Source organism: Myripristis murdjan, chromosome 19, assembly GCF_902150065.1.
Source record: "Myripristis murdjan chromosome 19, fMyrMur1.1, whole genome shotgun sequence".
Classification (NCBI taxonomy): domain Eukaryota; kingdom Metazoa; phylum Chordata; class Actinopteri; order Holocentriformes; family Holocentridae; genus Myripristis; species Myripristis murdjan.
Genome location: NC_043998.1, coordinates 26,059,903 through 26,077,785, shown reverse-complemented (window position 1 = coordinate 26,077,785; position 17,883 = coordinate 26,059,903). Strand labels below are relative to the sequence as shown.

At 41.5% G+C, this 17,883-nt stretch overlaps 1 protein-coding gene across 1 annotated transcript; it reads right to left on the bottom strand.

The window, feature by feature from the left end:
• Positions 1-7,256: 7,256 nt before the first annotated feature.
• On the bottom strand, positions 7,257-11,890 carry LOC115378387 (microfibril-associated glycoprotein 4-like). The gene is made up of 7 exons (XM_030078636.1): positions 11,809-11,890; positions 11,544-11,599; positions 10,974-11,123; positions 10,388-10,426; positions 9,752-9,848; positions 7,797-7,964; positions 7,257-7,704 (listed from the first exon to the last, which is right to left on the bottom strand). The coding sequence occupies exons 2-7, from the start codon at positions 11,547-11,549 to the stop codon at positions 7,451-7,453; spliced, it is 714 nt and encodes a 237-aa protein (XP_029934496.1). The 5' UTR covers positions 11,550-11,599; positions 11,809-11,890; the 3' UTR covers positions 7,257-7,450.
• Between the last annotated feature and the right edge of the window lie 5,993 nt (positions 11,891-17,883).

Sequence of the window (17,883 nt, the reverse complement as noted above, 5' to 3'; positions counted from 1 at the left end):
TAAAGGACAAACAAAAAAATAAGAATAAACAGTAGCAGTAGCACCTGGTGTAGTAACCATCTGGAAGCTTGGTGTATGAGCCTGATCCAGTGTCACAGAATTTGTCTTTTTGACATCTACAAGGAGAGGCATGAGCCCGTTGCTGTGGAGCTGCTCCCCCAGCAAGGTGAGGAGCTACTAAAAACTACTTACCTTAGGAGGTGATTGAAGGAATGAAGCCAAAAAATGTTTGAAAGGCTGTCAAAAGATCCTCTGGGGTTTTGGAGGGTCTTCAACAAAGTCTCAGCAGTGAGGGACACACGTTTTTATACACATCTTTCCTTCCTCCTTTAAACAAGCTTATCATCAGTAAAACGTTAAATTATTTCATGATATTTGATGATTGTTTTGTGATCCTGCACGTTCAGCATGACTGTTTTCCTCCAAGCATCACTGAGGACATCAGTAGGTATATCCTAACTTCCTATATTCTGTTAGCCAACAGTTAGCAAACAGAATACAGAGTATTTTTTGGTTACCCAATATGTGCTGTCCGTTATCACTGAGTCACCCCTTAGTTCTCCTTCATAAACATTCATGCTTTACAAGCTTAGATCCACATCGGTTTTGATCAGAACTCTTAATCATTACTTTGAATCAGTGTCTTATTATCATTTAACTGATTCATTAAACATTTGATTCCTCAAACTAAGCTTGGTTACATACAATTTTTTAATCGTACTTTAATCATAAGACAACTTCATTATCATTACTTGTTAAATTCATTCCATAGCAGGATTACATGTAGAAAACAGCAAATCTTGCAGACATTTCTCATGGTCAGAGTGGAGAAGAGATCACTGGTCTGGTGACCCTGACAATCTCCTCAAAGGAAGGCAACTGATCTGGAATGATAAACTCAGGAGCATCTCCACAATCAGCTTCGTTAGCAGCCATCAGCTTCTGGTACTCCGATGTACTTATTTCCATGGCCTCGAGTAAGGCCCTTATGGCTGACATAACATTTCATTGTGTCACTTTACACTACATGTTATGTTTGTTTTCATAACATCGACAGTTCACATAGGAGGACAGCTAGATTCAGTTACATACTCAGCACATATATCAGAAATGAAAGAAAGTGAAACCTGTTAGTAATTAAACATTTGACCTATTCGAGTGTTTTTAAATGCTGCTGAATTTCTTAAATGCTCATTATTGTATGTACAGTGCATATCTATATATTGATCTATCTTTGTAAATATATGCACTGTATGGACAAAACTATCGGTTCACCTCCACGTTACACCTGCAGGAGCTTTCCTGACCTCCCATTCTGAATCCTTAGGCATTAGTATGGAGTTGGTCCCTTTGCAGCTGGAACAGCTTCCACTCTGCTTGGAGGCTTTCTACCAGATGTTGGAGTGTCTGTAGGAGTTTCTACCAGATGTTGTAGTGTGTCTGTGGGAGTTTCTACCAGATGTTGGAGTGTGTCTGTGGGAGTTTCTGCCAGATGTTGGAGTGTGTCTGTGGGAGTTTTTGCCCGTTCATCCAGAAGAGCCTTTGTGAGCTCAGACTCTGATGTTGGACCAGAGGGCCCGGCTCCCAGTCTCCGTTCTAGTTGATCCCAAAGGTGTTGGATGGGGTTGAGGTCGGGGCTCTGTGCGGGCCGCTCAACTTCTTTCACACCAAACTCAGCCGGCCACGCCTTTATGGAGCTGCTCTGTGCACTGGGGCTCAGTCATGCTGGGACAGGAAAGGGCCTTCCTTCCCCAAACTGGTCCCACAGAGCTGGAAGCAGAGAATTGTCCAAAATGTGTCGGTGAGCTGAAGCGTTAGATTTCCCTTCAGCGTAGAGCAGCGGACAGAGCAGCGTAGTTTACGCTGCTCTGTCCGCCGCTCGGCGTCGTGCTCGGTGATGTGAGGCTGGCGTGCAGCCGCTCGGCCATGAAGCTCCCGGCGCTCAGTTTCTGTGCTGATGTTGATGCCAGAGGAGGTTTGGAGCTCTGCAGTTCCTGAGGCGGCAGAGCGTCGGACTCTTTTACGCACTATGAGCCTCTGCGCTCGGCAACCCCGCGTGACTCTGGTGCCGCCCCCTGGTGGCCGAGTCGCAGTGCTTCCTAAACGCTTCCACTTTGCAATAATCCCACTTCCAGCTGATGGTGGAATATCTAGGAGGGAAGAAACTTGAGCAGCTGACTTGTTGCAGCGGTGGCTTCCTGTTCCATCACTATTCTAGCAGCACGCTGGAACTCAGTGAGCTCTTTAGAACCAGACGCTCTGTCACTGATGTTGGTAGAGGCAGACTGCATGGCTAGCTGCTGGAAGTTATACACCTGTGGCAAAGGGACTGAATGAAACACCTGAATTCAATGAGTAAGAGGTGTGGCCCAATACTTTTGTCTGTATCGACTGCTGAAGGCCTGCGCGTCAGAGCTGGGAGACCCTCTGCAGCACATCTTCAATCTGAGCCTGGAGCAGGGGAGGGTCCCACTGCGGTGGAAAACATCATGCATCGTCCCAGTCCCAAAGAAGCCACGTCCCGCAGAGCTGAATGACTTCAGGCCGGTCGCCCTGACGTCACATGTGATGAAGACCATGGAGCGGCTGCTGCTACACCATCTGAGACCGCAGGTGAGCCATGCCCTCGACCCTCTGCAGTTTGTGTACCAGGAGAAGGTGGGAGTGGAGGACACTATTGTCTACATGCTACACCGATCCCTCTGGACAGGGGCAGTGGTGCTGTGAGAATCACATTTCTGGATTTCTCCAGCGCCTTCAATACCATCCAGCCCCAGCTGCTTGGTCACAAACTGACTGATATGGGAGTAGGCTCACACCTGACGGCATGGATCATGACTCTCGCGACTGGGGGACTGCAGGTCAGACACTGTGATCAGCAGCACAGGAGCGCCGCAGGGGACTGTGCTCTCTCCAGTCCTGTTCACCCTGTACACGTCGGACTTCCAGTACAACCCGGAGTCCTGCCACGTGCAGAAGTTCGCGGACGACACGGCCATCGTGGGATGTATCAGCGGTGGACAGGAGGAGGAGTACAGGAAACTCATCCAGGACTTCGTAGCATGGTGCTGCTCCAACCACCTCCACCTGAACACCTCCAAGACAAAAGAATTGGTGGTGGACTTCAGGAGGACCAGGCCTCACCCGGAGCCCGTAAGCATCAACGGTGCCTGTGTGGAAATGGTGCGGACCTATAAATACCTGGGAGTGCAGCTGGATGATAGACACCCCCCACCCCCCTCCACACACACACACACACACACACACACACACACACACACACACTGCACTTCTGGAAGATAACACGCAAAGACTGGAGGGGAAGGGCTCAAGTCTGACAGTTCCTGAGTCCCAGTCCCGGGCGTCGGGTTCTGTCACTTGGTCTCATGGTCTCGCACCAACTGTGAACCTCCGTCGGAGCGTGTTGTTTCCAACCCAGGCGTGTTGTTCCCCTGCTGTTTAAACTGGTCATATTCTATTTTTTATCCTCGTTTATAGAGTATATATTGCTGCTGCTATTTATTTATCATCTGTTTTGCACATTGTATACATCGATGCACACTGGTTTTATTGGCTTTTTATCATCTAATTATCATCTGGGCGCTATTTATTTATTTATCATCTGTTATACTGTAAATACATTGTATACATCGATGCACACTGGTTTTATTGTTTTTTTGCACATTGTTTTTTTGCACGTGGTACTTAGATCCTCAGATCTCGAGGGTCATCTTTATTCTTTATTTTTGATTTACTTATTCTTTATTTTTGATTTACTTAATCTTGTACTCTGTGGATACTGCTGGAAACTGTGAATTTCCTTCGGGATGAATAAAGTATCTAACTAACTAACTAACTAACTAACATATAGTGTATATGCAGAGAGCGAGTGTGTATATACATAAAGGCTTTTAAAGTTACCCTGTATTTATAGGGGCAGCATTGTCATTGAGAATAAACGTGGAGCAAACGCCAAGCCCTGAGCGACACCACTCAGTACTTTTTAGTTAGAATAGTGAACTGACCTGAACGGGTCACTTGACCTTGAGAAAGGTCAAAACGAGTTCCTCCTTCAGCTGGCTAGAAAATATCAACAAGATCCAAATCTTTTGTCGACCTTACACAATACCTGCCACTTCTCGTTTCTTGTTCTGTTGATTTGTTCAAAACGAAAAAAATCTCTCTGTATCTATCTCTAACAGCAGACCCACATGAAAATGTAATACATGTAATGAAATATATGGAGAGGATTTCCATATGGCATATATGGACATATAGCGTATGTAACACATACAGGGCATTAGAAGGTATTCAGACCTCCTTCACTTTTGTCACATTTGTTATGTTGCAGCCGGATGCTAATTTCACTTTAAATTCATTTTTTTTTCTCTCATTAATATACACTCAGTATCCCATAATGACAAAGTGAAAACAGTATTGTAGAATTTTTTGCAAATTTATTAAAAAGGAAAAACTGAAATATCACCTTGACATAAATATCAGACCCTTTGCAACAACACTTGAAATGTAGCTCAGGTGCCTCCCATTTCTCTTGATGGTTGCTGAGGTGTCTCTACACCTTGATGAGAGTCCATCTGTGGTCAATTAAATTGACTGGACATGATTTGGAAAGGCACACAGCTCTCTATAGAAGGCCTCACAGCTGACAATGCATATCAGAGTAAAAACCATGAGGTCAAAGGAACTGCCTGCAGAGCTCAGAGACAGGACTGCTGCAAGGCACAGATCTGGGGAAGGCTACAACAAAAACTTTTTGCTGCACTGAAGGTTTCCAAGCACACAGTGTTCTCCATAATTCTGAAATGGAAGAAGTTTGGCACAACCAGGACTCTTCCAGGAGCTGGTCGCCCGGCCAACCCTAACCCTAACTGAACAATCGTGGGAAAAGGGCCTTAGTGAGAAAGGTTACCAAGAACCCGTTGGTCACTGTGACTGAGCTCCAGAGATCCTGTGTGGAGACGGGACAAAGCTCCAGAAGGACAACCATCACTGCGGCCTCCACCGATCTGGGCTTCATGGCAGAGCGGCTTAAAGGAAGCCTCTCCTCAGAGCAAAACACATGGGAGCTGCTTGGAGTTTGCAGAAAAGCAGCTGAAGGACTCTCAATGGCAAATGGTATGTCTGGAGGAAACCAGGCAGCGCTCATCACCTGCCCAGTACCATCCCAGCAGTGCAGCCTGGTGGTGGCAGCATCAGGCTGGTGTTTTTCAGCAGCAGGGACTGGGAGACTGGTCAGGACTGAGGGGGAGTTGAATGGAGCAACGTCTTCCTAAGACAAATACAAGTCCAGTTGCCTACGATTCAATTTGCCCAAAGAGAACGATGACCTGGATGAATGAGAATATCCATAGACACGAATGGAGCAAAGTCCAGAGACATCGTCAATGAAAAGCTGTTCCACAGCTCAGGACCTCAGACTGGGCCGAAGGTTCACCTTCCAACATGACAGTGACTCTGAGCTCACAGCCAAGACAACACAGGAGTGGCTTAGGGACTCTGTGAAGGTCCTAGAGTGGCCCAGCCAGAGTCCTGACCTGAACCCTGTCCTGCTAAAGTGCTTCAGCTAAATACTGAGTAAAGGGTCTGAATTAGGGCTGGGCCGGATTTTCGGCTGAAATGAGCCCTTTTGCCGAGTATTATCCGAAAATATGAGTCAATATCTGTGGTCGTGATGATCGTCATTGGGTAGCTGACTGTGTCCACGTTGTGTGACAGGCCAGTCACACACAGCGCCCCTCCCCTACACACACACACACACACACACACACACACACACAGTGACAGCCTTTCTGTCACTCACTCAGGTGTGACAGCTCAGGTGGCGTCTCTCTTCAGTAGCGGTCACGTGTTTTCAGCTCGCTCTTCCCTCGCTCTGTAATCACTGACAGTCAGTAGAGTTTCTGCTGAACTTGGTGGGTAACAGACGCAGTGCTTTTGAGCAGAGTTAGGGTTAGGGTTAGGGGTTAGGGTTAGGGGTTAGGGCTGAATGCGACTCGCACCATGTCTCTCACGGCCGACACAACTCTTAGGCTGTATTGTTGTTACCGTCTGCTCGCTCTTACCGGCTGTTTTTTGATATAACGTTTATTTATTTATTTATTTTCATTCATTGAAAAACAAAACAAAAAACAATACACTACAAACACAACATTACCAAATCTTGAATGAAAGGAAGCAGAAAGAAGAATAATCTTATTTAATCTGTCCCTTTATCCCAAAAAATCAATTTGCAAAGCACTTAAATTAAAACAACAACAACAAAATAAACAAAATTAAAATAAAATAGCTGCCGGCCACAACACAGACAGTCACATTCTTTTTCCCGAATTCCAATTCAACTTATACCATTCAAACGTCAGGTGGAAAACTTTGCTCGTACCAAACGCGGTGCAGAGTCACAGTCTGAACACACACACCACTTACACACACACATTAGCTGAACACACAAACACACACACACACACACAAATATGTGTGTGTGTGTGTGTATATATATATATATATATATATATATATATATACTATCTCTCTCTCTAGTACTTCATAATTGCCTATTGCATGTGTTGTATTCATTGATGCACTTAAGAAAATTCATGCGTTGTGTTTATAAAAAACTTGTTCTGTAAATAATTAATTTACTATTGTGATCCAAAACATTGATCTGAAGCTCAATTCTGAGGCTGTTCTGTAAATAGTCTTCTAATAAACAATAAATATAGAAACTTCTGATCAACCTGTATCAATTTCAGGCTTAAAATAACACACTGGTTAACCCCCACCCATTTCCAGTCAAATCACACGAACTTTCGGTTTAAGTCCCACCCACTTCTGGTTTAGGCCCTGCCTGCTCCAAGTATGGATACGGCTACGGATAATGTAGATGGTTGAGCAGATACAGATACAGATACAGATAGTGATGTACTCGCTCGTCCCTAGTCTGAATACTTATGTCAATGTGATATTTCAGTTTTTTCTTTTTTAATACATTTACAAAAATTTCTTCAATTCTGTTTTCACTTACTACTGAATGTAGATTAATGAGAGGAAAAATGAATTTAAATGAGTGAGAGTGAGTGAGTGAGAATTTAAGTGCAACATAACAAAAGTGATAAAACTGAAGGGGGTCTGAATACTTTCTGAATGCATTGTATATAATATATATCAGTAACATATAAGAATCCATGAGGGACGCAGAAATACACAGGAGACAAGTAAACACACCAGACCAAACCAGCTTTCTGCTCAGCTTGTCCTTTATTGTCACCACACAGCAGATCATCACATTCAGAGTAATGCTCACTACTGCAGCTGTCAGGACTCATTCAGAGAAAGCTGAAGTAGAGAAAGCAGAGAAAACTGTTTGAGTGACTTATCTGAGGTCTAATTCATTCTGATCAGTATTCTGCTGCATGTGGACGTCCTGGAAAAACTACTTCACAGGACGGATCTTCATGCTGATGGACTTCAGGGAGTACTGATAGCCCTTAAAAGTGTACCACTCAACTCCGACATAGCTGATGGTGCTGTCAGCCCCCCGTCGATAAATCCCGTTGGGGTTTGCATAGTGACAATTGTTGAACCAGAAAGCCCCCAGGCGAGCTCGAGCACAGTGGCTACTTGAGGCATCCTGGTCTTTGTCCATAGTGGAGAACTTCTTTCCATTGTGATAAGTCAGAGAGTCTCCTGTGGAAACACAATCAGAAACAGTTCATACAATTACAATACTACTACTGCTTCTATTACTAATATTATTTATACTGCCACTGCTAGCTCACCTGCTCCTCCATTAGTGAAACCAGACACTTGCAGTTTGTATCCGTAGCTCTCTGGATCAATGGAGAATGAGGAGTAGCGGGCAAACACTTTCTTTCCATCGAAGTCCTCCATGTCGACCAGCAGCTCGTACCTTTGTCTCAGTGTCAGGTGGAAGATGTTCTCAAGACCTGAACACGCAAACACACACAGAAACACAGATATACACACAGATACACACACAAACACACACAAAAATCCATGCAGTTGTAACTGCAGGAGTTAAAAGTCCAAATGGGACCTAATATTGTGCCAAAATGTTTAATAGACTGGCTGCTCCACCAGAGGAAAGCGTGTCAGTGTCACGTTTTGCATCGACGAGGCATCACACATTCTAGCTTCTTAGCTCGTTAGGTAACATTGGCTGAAACTTGCTTAAGGTGTGTTAAGGTTAGGTTAGGAAATAATACACTCGATATCTCACGCACACTACATCTCCAATTTCGGTAGTACGAGTGGCTTTGGTTGTGAGTTGTCGCGTGAAACGACACTGACCCACGTCTGTTACTGAGCTGCCAAAACCCTGAAGAACAACCTGCCTTCACAGAGGTTCAGAGTTGATGTGAAACCATGTGGTAGAACCTGACGCCCGGTACTGGGATTCAGGAACTGTCAGACTTGGTCCAGCCTTATGGAGTCACCTCCTCCCCTCTAGTCGTTTCGTGTTGAAACAAATTTGAGCCCTGGGCCTATTACTAATTCTACGTCTTGTATCGCTTCCTCTTTATGGGTCTGTCAGGGGGCGGGGCCTGTTGTTGGCAGGGCCCTGTTCCCCTGCCTTTCCCATACTATTGCAATGGTCCGGTAACTTTGGTTTATTTTTTTAAAAAGGTCTGTGTATGCATAGTATGGGAGGCGTTATCTCCTCCATACTACTCGCGCAAGGTGGGTGGAAGGAGTGGGGTTATGGGTAGGCTAGGTTTTAAGGTTAGGTTTAGGGTTATGGTTAGGTTTAGGTTTAAGGTTCAGGTTAAGGTTAGGGTTAGGTGAGGGTTAGTTTTAGGCTTAAGGTTAGAGTTAAGGTTAGGATTAGGTGTGGGTTAGATTTAGGCTTGAAAGGTTAAAGTTAAGGTTAGAGTTAGGTGAGGGTTAGGTTTAGGCTAAAAGTTAAGATTAATTTTAGGATTAGATGTGGGTTAGGTTTAGGCTGAAGGTTAAAGTTAGGTTAGGGTTAGGTGAGGGTTAGGTTTAGTCTTAAGGTTAGGATTAGGTGAGGATTATGGTTAGGTTTAGGTTTAAGGTTAAGGTTAGGATTAAGATGGGGTAAGGGTTAAGGTTAGAATAAAGGTTGGGTTAAGGGATAGGATCCTAGTGAGGGTTGACCTTTCCTGTAAAAAATGGCAGCTTGGTCAGTCAGTCAAACTGGCCATCAGTCAAAATTTATAGTATTGGCTACTTGGCTTTGACCGAGACAAAATGGCCACTGGGTTGGGACAAAATGGCCTCCGGGTTGAAACAAAATGGCTGCCTGGCTGGGACAAACTGGCCGCCTGGCCCTGACCAATTGGCTAGCTGAAAAAATAGCTGCCTGGTTGAGGCGAAATGAGGTGTGTTAAGGTTAGGTTAAGGTTAAGGTTAAGGTTAGGAAACTTTAGCGAACAATTTTTGCTGTAAGCTAACATTAGCAAACATGTTCAAAACAAACTGGTTTTGCTTGGACTTGGATTTGAACTCGAGTCGCTCACAGGAAAGTGTCTGACCAATCCACCCGCCCACCTGCCTCCTTATGTGGACTCTGTCGCTCCCTCTATACCACGTCACGTTACTGCTCCTTTATTAAAAGTTGTATTTTTTAAAACGTGACACTGACACACTTTCCTATGGTGGACCAGCGGGTCCATCACAGGCTTGATGCCTTGATACTGGGCTGCAAAATGAGAAGGTGCACACTGATGTCAGCTAGATATCAGTCTCTCACCGAGCCAGTACTCTCCAGCAGCGGCACCAAAGCCCGTCTTGTAGTCACACCAGGGCCTGTAGAAGTTCTGCGAGCCGTCCATCCTCCTCTGGATCACCTGAGGGGGGAGGAGCCAAAATATCTGCTGACTCAGGTATCCACAGATAAAGACCATGTCATGTTAACACTGAATACATACATGAATTGGTGATATAGCGATCTGATCTGATCCAGTCGATATAATGCAGCCTGACTGATTATACATTGACTGAGGAATTGACTGATACACTGGTTTTCTATGGAAAGACCATCAACTGAACTGTAGAGTAACATTAATAGTAATGACACTGATCATGAATATTATAAGGAAGTTATTTATAGTTAAGTGTTAATGATGAACAAATCATCAGAACTTTTTGTAAGTGATTGGCCTTTGACAAGACCTGTCTCATGATGTAATAACATGCAAACGGTGTTTGTATTTGCAACAGTATTGTGGAAAGATACCTCAGATATAGTTTTAAATTCCATTACAAATAATTAGGTACTCATTTACAGTTATTTATCATGTGATTAGTGACCCATTATTAATATTTAGTTCATAATTAATAGGTAGATGGTTAACGCTTTTGCGCATTTATGGGGAGTGATGCTTACCGTCCAATGGCCTCCTTCTGAAGTCATGTCACAGTACACCTACACACACACACACACACACACACACACAATTGAATTAATTAATGAAGAAATAGACTTAAAAAAATAAATATTTGATAAGAAAATATATTTTTAAAATGTTAGCTGGGGTGAAGTCCCCCTGAATGGCAGGAGGCTAACAGTTAGCATGTGGAGCACTCAGCAACAATGAGAGGAATGTAGCACCACTACTGTCCTACATAACAGCTAGGAGGGAAATTATAGCACATTTTTCAAATATGGGTGAACTATCCCTTTAATATCAAAGTATCAACCGTAACTGATACAAAGTTCATAACAAGTTGAAAGTCAGCTGATATTCTGTTGATACCAAGTTGAATATTTACAGGTTGATATGAAGTTAATATGAAAATAGACTCAGCTGTGAAATTCAACTGATACAAAGTTGATGCTTGTTCTAATTCTGTGCCATGATTCACTTTGAAGGAGTGAATCTCACTGTTTTCACATGGTGGTGATCTCATTTTGGAGACAAAATGTGTCTCATATAAATCTCCACCTGTGCCCCAGAGAGGATGAAGCGTACCTGGACACCAGAGGTGGATCCCACAGGATAGATGGTGTAGACTCCGCTGGTGTTGCTTTTGTCTTTATAGATGTCACTGCAGTCCGCTGGGAGGTCGCAGTAGCAGTGAATCAGGACTGGAGCCAGGACGAGGAACAGGAGCGATTCCAGCTGGGACAGATGGGATGATACGTCACATCTTGTCATGTCTTACTTGGTTAGCTTGGCTTAGGCTGCTTTACACTGTTTTACATGCAAGGGAAGGTCCACAGTGAGGTGGTCTTTTTATAAAAAAAAAAAATAAAGACAGTTGCCGGGGTGAAGAACCTTTCCCCTGCCAAAAATCATTACTGTTTGCTAGAAGACCATGTCCAAGTGGATTATCCTGGCTGCTAAATCTAATCCATTTTACGCATATTCAGATACAATGTGGAAACAAGACACATGGTAACCCCAGGTATAAGAAGAAAGGTTCAACCTCAGAATAAAAGCTGGAAACTAAAGCTAGAGAAAGTTGTCAGTCGTCTTCATATCATGAACCGTCATTCACCCCATTAACACACAGACAGGTGCATTAATTTAGCAGGTTACCTTCATTGTGTGATTTCTGTTGAAGTGAGCTGATGAAAATCTTGATGTCCGTCTGTCTGGAAGATCAAAAGCATAAAGGACAAACAAAAAAATAAGAATAAATAGTAGCAGTAGCACCAGGTGTAATAACCATCTGGAAGCTTGGTGTATGAGCCTGATCCAGTGTCACAGAATTGGTCTTTTTGACATCTACAAGGAGAGGCATGAGCCCGTTGCTGTGGAGCTGCTCCCCCAGCAAGGTGAGGAGCTACTAAAACCCACTTACTTTAGGGGCTGATGGAAGGAGTGATGCCAAAAAATGTTTGAAAGGCTGTCAAAAGATCCTCTGGGGTTTTGGAGGGTCTTCAACAAAGTCTCAGCAGTGAGGGACACACGTTTTTATACACATCTTTCCTTCCTCCTTTAAACAAGCTTATCATCACTAAAACGTTAAATTATTTCATGATATTTGATGATTGTTTTGTGATCCTGCACGTTCAGCATGACTGTTTTCCTCCAAGCATCACTGAGGACATCAGTAGGTATATCCTAACTTCCTATATTCTGTTAGCCAACAGTTAGCAAACAGAATACAGAGTATTTTTTGGTTACCCAATATGTGCTGTCCGTTATCACTGAGTCACCCCTTAGTTCTCCTTTATAAACATTCATACTTTACATGCTTAGATCCACATCGGTTTTGATCAGAACTCTTAATCATTACTTTGAATCAGTGTCTTATTATCATTTAACTTAATCATTAAACATTTGATTCCTCAAACTAAGCTTGGTTACATACAATTGTTTAATTGTACTTTAATCATAAGACAACTTCATTATCATTACTTGTTAAATTCATTCCATAGCATGATTACATGTAGAAAACAGCAAATCTTGCAGGCAGTTCTTATGGTCAGAGTGGAGAAGAGATCCCTGGTCTGGTGACGCTGACAATCTTCTCAGTGGAAGGCAACTGATCTGGAATGATAAACTCAGGAGCATCTCCACAATCAGCTTCGTTAGGAGCCATCAGCTTCTGGTACTCCGATGTACTTATTTCCATGGCCTCGAGTAAGGCCCTTATGACTGACATAACATTTCATTGTGTCACTTTACACTACATGTTATGTTTGTTTTCGTAACATCGACAGTTCACACAGGAGGACAGCTAGATTCAGTTACATACTCAGCACATATATCAGAAATGAAAGAAAATGAAACCTGTTAGTAATTAAACATTTGACCTATTAAAGTTTTTTTAACCCTCCTCTTGAGTTCATTATAAATCCACAATGATACACATATTATCACCTAATGTTGTGTTTGATCTTTTTACTAACTTCAGCTCTTGTGAAAATGACAAGTTTTGAACTTCTATTTACTATGCATGTGCTGTAGGCCTAATTTACCTGAGGTCATAAAACTTGTTTTTTAGGGGGAAAAAAAACATTATATAGATATTATTTTGACTGTAACAAATACTCAGATGAAACATATTGTAGTATTTATCACAGAGTACTTCATTTCAATATTTACCAAGGACACTGTTTTGAAACCATTTCAATTTTCTAAATAGTGGCACAAAATAACATCTTCTGTTTTCCCGATCAAAATTGACAGGTATGATTTATTTAGTAAAGACAAAAGTCTAAATCTACACAGGAAACCTTAAACATATTATAAAAGTAATGTCTTAAACTTAGACTGAATATACACATTAACAACTCGAATCACACGTGACAAGACATGAACTTTGACGTCAGATCTGTGTATGTGGGCTGTTGTACTTGGATGTGGGAAGAGCGGGGGCAAATCATCGTGTGTGACCCTGGTGCCCCTAGGCCAGGGTCAAAACACAAGACAAAAATTATCTATTTAGAATGTTGAGAATCACAGCTCTGAAGCAAATTACAAAAGGGTGGAAAACAACTAAACCCCCAGATCTAACAAAATGGAAAATTATGATTAAAGAAGTTGAACTTGTGGAAAAAAATAACTAAGGAAATATGGAATAAGGAATATGGAAGATGTGTTTGAATAAAGGTGGATTTTAGATGACCGTAAATTATAACCACATCATCAGAAGGAATCAGAAGGTCAATATTTAGTTTTTTCATTTTCAAAGAGATTATTACGCTATTGACACTCCTGCAAGTGGTATGTATTGTATACTGTGTATATGTATGGGTAGACCTACTGTGTGTATTTCAATGGGTAAGTATACATGTATGCATGCGTATATATGAATTGAAGGCACAAAAACTATATATATATATATAGTAACCTTTTAATTCACTGTTTAAATATCTGTTCTGGCTTTTATTCCTTATATTCCTTATTAGCGCATATCAAATCAGATAATGTGTGATATGCATGTGTAAACAGAATAATTCAAAGAACTTGTAATTGACTTTTTTTCTTCTTTGTGTGTGTAATCAACTTGTGAATTTTTATAATGATATCTGAAAGTAAAATGTTGAACCCCTTTCCCCTGTGTGTTAAAAAGGGTGTTTTTTGGTATTATATGGTCATATAGAGGTCATTTTCAAAACTGTCCACCAATGGGATTCTTTGGGACTTTTTTCCCTCACTCAGGACAAACTGAGGATACAAAATTATTTATTTATTTATTTAACCTTTATTTGTTAGAGAGGGACAGTGTACATTAATAAACATTTAAAAAAACAGTAAAATGTAAATGCACCCAATTATAGCCAAAAGGCTAATTTCCATTGGTAGTCCCCCTGCCAGAAGGATTATGGCTATACCTAAAAGCAACAGATTACAGTAGCAATATTCACAATCGTATTATCAAAACCAGTTGAGTTTGCTTCTTTTGCAATTTTTCCTAGGTTGACCCCAATTTTGGCCCAAAATTACTAGACTATTAGAGACAATCCTGTCTTGGAGGTCTACAGACAATTCCTTTGACTTCATGCTTGGTTTGTGCTCTGACACGCACTGTCAACTGTGGGACCTTATATAGACAGGTGTGTGCCTTTCCAAATCATGTCCAATCAACTGAATTCACCACAGGTGGACTCCAATTAAGCTGCAGAAACATCTCAAGGATGATCAGAGGAAACAGGAAGCACCTGAGCTCATTTTTGAGCTTCATGGCAAAGGCTGTGAATACTTATGTACATGTGATTTCTTAGGTTTTTATTTTTAATAAATTTGCAAAAATTTCAAAAAAACTTTTTTCGCATTGTCATTATGGGGTATTGTGTGTAGAATTTTGAGGAAAAAAAATGAATTTAATCAATTTTGGAATAAGGCTGTAACATAACAAAATGTGGAAAAAGTGAAGCGCTGTGAATACTTTCAGGATGCACTGTATGCAGTTACACCTGGCCTAATTGGAAACTAATTGGACTCACAGTTAAATGTGATTATGTACAGTGCCTTGCAAAAGTATTCACCCCCCTTGGCATTTTACATATTTTGTTACATTACAACCTGTAATTTAAATGTTTTTTAATCTGAATTTTATTTGATGGATCTACACAAAATAGTCTAAGTTTTGAAGTGAAATGAGAAATACATATATATATATATATATATATATATATATATATATATATATATATATATATATATATATATATATATAAATTTTTTTAAAAAATAAAAAACTGAAAATTGGCATGTGCATATGTATTCACCCCCTTTGTTATGAAGCCCCAAAAAAGCTCTGGTGCAACCAATTACCTTCAGAAGTCACATAATTAGTGAAATGAAGGCCACCTGTGTGCAATCTAAGTGTCACATGATGTGTCAGTATATACACACCTTTTCTGAAAGGCCCCAGAGGCTGCAACACCTAAGCTAGAGGCACCACTAACCAAACACCGCCATGAAGACCAAGAAACTCTCCAAACAAGTCAGGGACAACGTTGTTGAGAAGTACAAGTCAGGGTTTGGTTATAAAAAAATAGCCAAATCTTCGATGATCCCCAGGAGCACCATTAAATCCATCATAATCAAATGGAAAGAATATGGCACCACAACACCTAACACCTAAGGTAACCCTGGAAGAGCTGCAGAGTTCCACAGCAGAGACTGGAGTATCTGTCCATAGGACCACAATAAGCCGTACACTCCATAGAGCTGGGCTTTATGGAAAAGTGGCCAGAAGAAAGCCATTACTTTCAGCTAAAAAGAAAAAGGCCCTTTTGAGTTTGCAAAAAGGCATATGGGAGACTCCCAAAATGTATGGAGGAAGGTGCTCTGGTCAGATGAGACTAAAATCGAACTTTTCGGCCATCAAGGAAAACACTATGTTTGGCGCACACCCAACACATCTCATCACTCCAAGAACACCATCCCCACAGTGAAACGTGGTGGGGGCAGCATCATGCTGTGGGGATGTTTTTCACTGGAAAACTGGTCCGAGTCGAGGCAAAGATGGATGGTGCTAAATACAGTGACATTCTTGAGCAAAACCTGTACCAGTCTGTAAGTGATTTGAGATTAGGACGGAAGTTCACCTTCCAGCAGGACAATGACCCCAAGCATACTGCTAAAGCAACACTTGAGTGCTTTAAGGGGAAACATATAAATGTGTTGGGATGGCCTAGTCAAAGCCCAGACCTCAATCTAATTGAGAATCTGTGGTCAGACTTAAAGATTGCTGTTCACAAGTGCAAACCATCAAACTTGAAGGAGCTGGAGCAGTTTTCTCTTGAGGAATGGGCAAAAATCCCAGTGACAAGATGTGGCAAGCTCATAGAGACTTATCAAAAGTGACTTGCAGCTGTGATTGCCGCAAAAGGTGGCTCTACAAAGTACTGATTTTAGGGGGGTGAATAGTTATGCACATTGATGTTTTCTGTTATTTTTTCCTATTTGTTGTTCGTTTCACAATAGAAAAAAAAATCACATCTTCAAAGTTGTAGGCATGTTCTGTAAATTAAATGATGCAAACCCTCAAACAATCTATTTTAATTCCAGGCTGTGAGGCAACAAAAGGTTCAAGGTTCAAGGTTCAAGGTTTCTTTATTGGTACCAGAAGGTAAATTTGTTGTGCAGACAGGAACTCAGCAATCTCAGTATAACAGCCACACAAAGACATCAAAACACGAAAAATGCCAAGGGGGGTGAATCCTTTTGCAAGGCACTGTACCTGTTGTGCATCAAGGTAATCGATCCACACAGGATAAAATAAACCATTCACACAAACATATGTTTTGTTTCCTTGTGGCTATGTACCACAGTGTACACCAAAGTTATGGCAAGCAGCTTGTAGCTGCATAAAAAAAGAGATGTTTTCTCCTGAAAACCTTGGCTGTCGTTCAACTGTTGAGCCTGTTACAGTTGCAGTAGTTGTAGTTTCATAACTTGGCCTCTGGGGGGACACACTTTTATACTTCTGATCAATTTTAAATTAATGTCTATAAGGAAAAATTTGCACCAAGTTTAGATCATTTTACACCATTATGAATAGTATGGCACAAACTGTAAGTGCCAACTGTGGCAAAAAAAAAAATGGGCGTTGTGGTACTCATACAACAAATATAGACATTAGACATAAAAATATCCTGTCTAAAAGTGTTTTATTGGAAAGATTGACCCCCAAAACATAAGAAAAGACACCAAATATTTTGGATAAAAAAAGTACTCCCATGAAGGAAAACTTGTAATATATGGAAGGTATTAAGACCAGTAAAAACTATATTGCATTACTTTTGCAGTTACTCCTGGGTTCAGCCCTTTTTTTTTTTTTTTTTTTTTTTTTTTTTTTTTAACTTAGATTGACTGAACTATCACCTTCCAACATGACAATGACCCTCAGCACAAAGCCAAGACAACACAGGAGTGGCTTAGGGATGACTCTGCCCTGACCCTGACCCTGACCTGAACCCTGTCCAACATCTCGGGAGAGACTCGAAAATGGCCGTCCACCGACGGTCCCCATCCAACCTGACCGAGCTTGAGAGCGTTTGCAAAGAAGAATGGCAGAAAATCACCCAATCCAGGTGTGCAAAGCTTGTTGCGTCATACTCAAAAATACTCGAGGCTCTAATGGCTGCCAAAGGTGCTTCAACTAAGTATTGAGTAAAGGGTCTGAATACTTATGTCAATGTGATATTTCAGTTTTTTCTTTTTTAATACATTTACAAAAATTTCTATATTTCTGCTTTCACTTGTCATTATAGGGTACTGAGTGTAGATTAATGAGAGGAAAAATGAATTGAAACGATTGTATGATCAGGCTGCAACATAACAAAAGTGATAAAACTGAAGGGGGTCTGAATACTCTCTGAATGCATTGTATATAATATATATCAGTAACATATAAGAATCCATGAGGGAGGCAGAAATACACAGGAGACAAGTAAACACATGAGACCAGACCAGC

What these genes read in the sequence shown, in the direction of transcription:
- LOC115378387 (XM_030078636.1), bottom strand. An exon ending in GATCCACCTCTGGTGTCCAG is followed by an intron (nt 10,427 to 10,973) that starts GTACGCTTCATC and finishes GTGTGTGTGTAG; the next exon opens with GTGTACTGTGACATGACTTC. An exon ending in CAGAAGGAGGCCATTGGACG is followed by an intron (nt 9,849 to 10,387) that starts GTAAGCATCACT and finishes CTCCCCCCTCAG; the next exon opens with GTGATCCAGAGGAGGATGGA.